Genomic DNA, 4,853 nt, shown 5'->3' with positions numbered 1-4,853 from the left:
CCACCAAATCACTTCAATCGAGCCAACCGAAGAGATCAACATAGGCACTGTAGACGAACCATGCACCCTCAGGATCGGGATGGGTCTTGAACCTGCACAAAGATCCCGGATGATCGATTTCTTGATAGAATATCAAGAGGTCTTTGCTTGGTCTTACGCCGACATGCCAGGCTTAGACCCTTCAATCGTAAAGCATTTCCTCCCTCTCAACGAGCTGATCTTCTTCTCCGCATTAAAGAGGAGGTTGTCAAGCAGGTAGATGCGAGATTCTTGGAGGTATGCAATTACTCTGAATGGGTAGCGAACATTGTGCCAGTGGAAAAGAAGAACAGGAAAGTCAGAGTCTGCATCGATTACCGAGACCTTAACAGGGCCAGTCCCAAGGATAACTTCTCGCTGCCCCACATCGATGTCTTGGTGGACAATACAGTACGTCACACACAATTCTACTTCATGGACGGCTTCTCTTGATACAATCAGATTCAGATGGATGAGGAGGATAAGATCAAAACGACGTTCATCACGATGTGGGGTCCCTTTTGCTATAAGGGCATGCCTTTCGATCTCAAAAACGCCGAGGCAACCTATCAGCGGGCAATGATCGCACTCTTTCATGACATGATGCATAAAGAGATAGAGGTCTATGTCAATGACATGATTGCGAAGTCCAACGAAGGTGAAGGTCATCTGGTCAACCTTAAGCGGCTATTCGATCGTCTTAGGAAGTACAAGCTCCGACTCAACCCAGCGAAGTGCACCTTTGGCGTCAAGTCAGGGAAAATTTTAGGGTTTGTAGTCAGTGAAAAGGGCATTGAGGTCGACCCCGACAAGGTCAAGGCGATCATGGAGCTGCTCCCTCCATCAACAGTGCGCGAAGTAAGGAGCTTCTTAGGACGGCTGAATTACATCGCGCGTTTCATTGCAAATCTGACAGACAAATGCCAACCGCTCTTCCACCTGCTTCGCAAAAATGCAGCGGTAGAATGGGATGACGAGTGTCAGAAAGCCTTCGATACAATCAAGGTATATTTAGTTCAGCCGCCGGTGTTGATTCCACCTTCACCGGATCATCCTCTTGTTTTGTACCTGACAGTGCGCCAACAATCCATTGGATGCATGTTAGGGCAGAAGGACGATTCACGCATGCAGAGCAAGCAATTTATTATTTGAGCAATAAGTTCACTGAAGGGGAGTCTAACTACCCTGAGATAGAGAAAATGTATTGCGCACTTGTGTGGGTCATGCAAAGGCTCCAACAATACACTCTCTATCATACTGTCCGTTTGTTGTCCAAGACGAATCCCCTGAAGTATCTACTCGACAGTCCATCCTCCATGAGGAACTTAGCCAAATGGCGTTGCCGACTGACGGAGTACGACATCGAGTATGTGTCGCGTACATTAGTGAAGGGCTAAGCAATTACAGATCATCTAACAGAGTTCCCGATTGATGATGATACACCAATCAACTCTGACTTTTCAGACGAAGAAATCCTCCAAGTGAGCGATGAGGAGGAAAATCCTGGATGGAATATGTACTTTGACGTTGCAGTCAATTCCACCGGATTCGGTATTGGCGCAGTGATGATATCCCCTGAAGGACGTCATTTCCCTATTGCAGCGAAGATCCACTTTCCTTGCACAAAACAACATAGCTGAATACGAAGCATGCATCTTTGGCTTACAGGCAGCAATCGACCTCAAAGTCAAGGAGCTAGAAGTGTTTGACGATTCCATGCTCACGATCTTTCAGACGCTCAAACAGTGGAAAACAAAAGATCCAAAGCTGGTACCGTATCACGAATATCACGAGGAGTTGATAGAGAACTTTGAGAATATCTCGTTTATATACACAACACGCATGAAGAACCAGTTTGCTGACGCACTCGCAACGCTCGCATCTATAATGAGCATTACGAATGAGAATCTCATCGAGCCTCTCGAGTTTGAGATTGCCAAAGGCCCTGCCCACTGCGACATGATCGAGGCTGTCGATTGCAAACCTTGGTATGGAGATATCAAGCATCTATTGCAAACTGGCCAATTCCCTGCTTTCACTGATCGACATGATCGAAGAACTCTCTGACGCATCGCACCACACTTTTTCCCGAGTGGCGAGACTCTCTACCGCCGTTTATTCGACGCCACACTACTCCGGTGTGTTGACGAAAACGAGGCACAACGTCTCATGGAAGAAGTGCATGAAGGCAATTGCGGTCCTCACATGAATGGGCTCATGCTTGCAAAGAAACTCATGCGATTGGGCTATTTCTGGTCTACAATGGACACTGACTGTGTCAAACGCGTCAGGCACTGTCACTTGTGCCAAGTCTACGCGAATCAGATCAAAGCACCGCCCAACGAGCTGCATCCAATGGCTGCTTTGTGGCCCTTTTCAATGTGGGACATGGACGTGATCGGTCCTGTCAACCCCAAAGTATCCAATGGACACTTGTTCATACTAGTAGCTATCGATTACTTCACCAAGTGGATCGAACCTATCACCCTTGCGTCAGTCACTGCAAAGGCCGCGGCGCGCTTCCTCAAACGTGACATCATTGCGCGGTACGGAGTCCCTGCGACTCTCATCACCGACAATGCCAAGAATCTGAACAACAAACTCATCAACGAGCTCTGTGCACAATTCAGAATCCAACATCGTAATTCCTCTCCGTATCATCCATAAATGAATGGTGCGGTAGAGGTGGCGAGCAACAACATAAAGAAAATCATCGAAAAAATGTCGGTGAATTACAAGGACTAGCATGAGATGCTCCTGTTCGCGCTCTTGGCATATCGGACATCTATCCGCTCATCTACAGGGGCAACCCCGTACTCTTTGGTCTACGGCATGGAGGCAATTCTTCCAGTCGAAGTGGAGATTCCCTCCATGAGGGTTCTTGCCGAGTCCAAACTCAAGGAAGCAGAATGGGTGAAGCGACGCTACGAACAGCTTAATCTCATCGACGAGAAGTGACTCACAACACTTTACCATGGTCAATGCTATCAGCAAAGAATGGCCCGAACATTCAACAAAAATGTTCGTTCTCGTGAGTTCAGCCCCGGCGACCTCGTCTTGCGAAAAGTCTTGCACATCGCCCCAGATTCCAGGGGCAAGTTTGCTTACAAGTACGACGGTCATTTCATCGTTAAAGTCTTTGACGGAGGGGCAATCATTCTCAATGATATGGATGGGAATGAGAACGCTCTTCCGGTCAATGCTGATGCTCTTAAGAAATACTATCCGTGATGGTGCTTCTCTCATCCCACTGCGGGTGTTTTCTCCAATGCACATTACATTTTATCTTTCTTCGCATGTACAGTCCCCATCACTTTTAATTTTGCTAACTCATGCACTCCCCTCTTTTGCTCTTTCCATTTCTTTGAACTTTTCATGAGAGAAAAGGAATGAATTTCCCGCTAGGTTGAAAACCTCTTTGAGACGGCCTAGGCAAAAATTAGGGAATGAGGGGCACGGTTTAAAATCCCGCAAAGGGGAACTGTGGCAAAAGGAGAGCATGAAACGGAATCATCGCTAGATCGAAAACCCGCAAAGGGCGGTGTAGGCAAAAATTAGAGGAACCGAGAGGTGTGATTAGATCCAATCAGGGCGGTTGTAGCAAAATGTGAGCTCTAAATGAGGGAAATATAAAACAAAATACCTCGCTGGGTCGTCACGCGTCTTGCGACCTAGGCAAAAGTAAGGGGCCTTCGGCAGCTCGACCACGAAATGACCGCTACACTCAGCGTGCAGCGGCAACAAGTAGTGGTTTGGCAGTTTTCGATGCAAGCAAACTCTCCTTGACTCTCATAACATGAGACACGTTTCGACATGCAGTCGAATCGTTGTATCCTTGATTTGGAGAATCCCAAAGATTTCCCTCTTTACCTTTATGCAAATTCTATGGGTCATACCCGTTTTGTAAAAAGTTTTTCTTGTCAAGTCACAATCTAGCGGGATACGACCACCCCTTTAAATGTTCAACAAGTTCAAATCCCCAAAGCATTATTATTCAGACTTCTTTGCACATCTTCATTATGGCTGTAGAGTAGGACTGGCAACCACTGTTAGCTCCCATGGTTCTATATGCAGGAACCAGGATGTGAATCCCGAAAGGAGTCTTTCTTTGACGAATGCATGTCTGCCTTATGCCAAGGACCACAGCCAAAATCCCAAGAGAAATCTTTAGGATAGCTCTGTGCATTCAGTTGCATCACAATCAGTTGGCAAGCAACGAAACATTTTGCCACACCATCGATTGCAATACAGACAAGCTCAGTGATGGAGGAAGCACAATGATTCCTTCCACACCTCATGCAACCCCACGGCATTTGCACCTTTCATTTTCGCAATCCATTTTCAATTGGCGTGCACCTTCTCAGGAACGCAGTGCACCTTTTATTTCCGCAATGCACCTTTTAAGTGGCGTGCACCTTCTCAGGAATGCAGTACACCTTTCATATTCGCAATGCGTTTTTCATTAGCGTGCACCTTCTCAGGAATGTAGTGCACCTTGCAACCCGCTGGGCAAGCGCCCTGCACCTTGCAAACCCCGCCGAGCAAGCGCTCATGCACCTCGCAATCCACAGGGCCATGCGCCCGTGTATATTGTAAACCCCTCGGGTTAGTTCCGATTTTTAAATTTCTGTTCAGGGGTCCATCCCTACTTTTAAATTTTTGTTCAGGGGTCCGTCCCGACTTTTAAATTTCTGTCAACGGTCCGTCTCGACTTTAAAATTTTTGCTCAGGGGTTCGTCCCTACTTTTAAATTTATGCTCAGGGGTCCGTCACGACTCTTAGATTTCTGTTAGGGGTCCATCCCGACTTTTAAATTTCTGCTTAGGGGTCCGTCC

General features: G+C 47.0%; 1 protein-coding gene across 1 annotated transcript; it reads left to right on the top strand.

Moving 5' to 3' along the window:
- The first annotated feature begins 552 nt into the window (after positions 1–552).
- On the top strand, positions 553–2,085 carry LOC116204044. Its single transcript, XM_031536089.1, has 2 exons — positions 553–867; positions 1,621–2,085. Exons 1-2 carry the CDS (start codon positions 553–555, stop codon positions 2,083–2,085), a joined length of 780 nt encoding a protein of 259 aa, XP_031391949.1.
- The last annotated feature ends 2,768 nt before the right edge of the window (positions 2,086–4,853 follow it).

This window comes from Punica granatum, chromosome 1, assembly GCF_007655135.1.
Source record: "Punica granatum isolate Tunisia-2019 chromosome 1, ASM765513v2, whole genome shotgun sequence".
Taxonomy (NCBI): Eukaryota; Viridiplantae; Streptophyta; class Magnoliopsida; order Myrtales; family Lythraceae; genus Punica; species Punica granatum.
Note: the sequence above shows the minus strand (reverse complement) of the source record. Positions and strands in the feature narration are given on the sequence as shown.

Excerpts from the sequence above, each read along its gene's own strand:
- LOC116204044 (XM_031536089.1), top strand. The coding sequence starts at position 553 with ATGCCTTTCGATCTCAAAAACGCCGAGGCAACCTATCAGCGGGCAATG. Across the intron at positions 868-1,620 it reads AGCTGCTCCCTCCATCAACA|CGAAGATCCACTTTCCTTGC; the intron begins GTGCGCGAAGTA and ends TCCCTATTGCAG.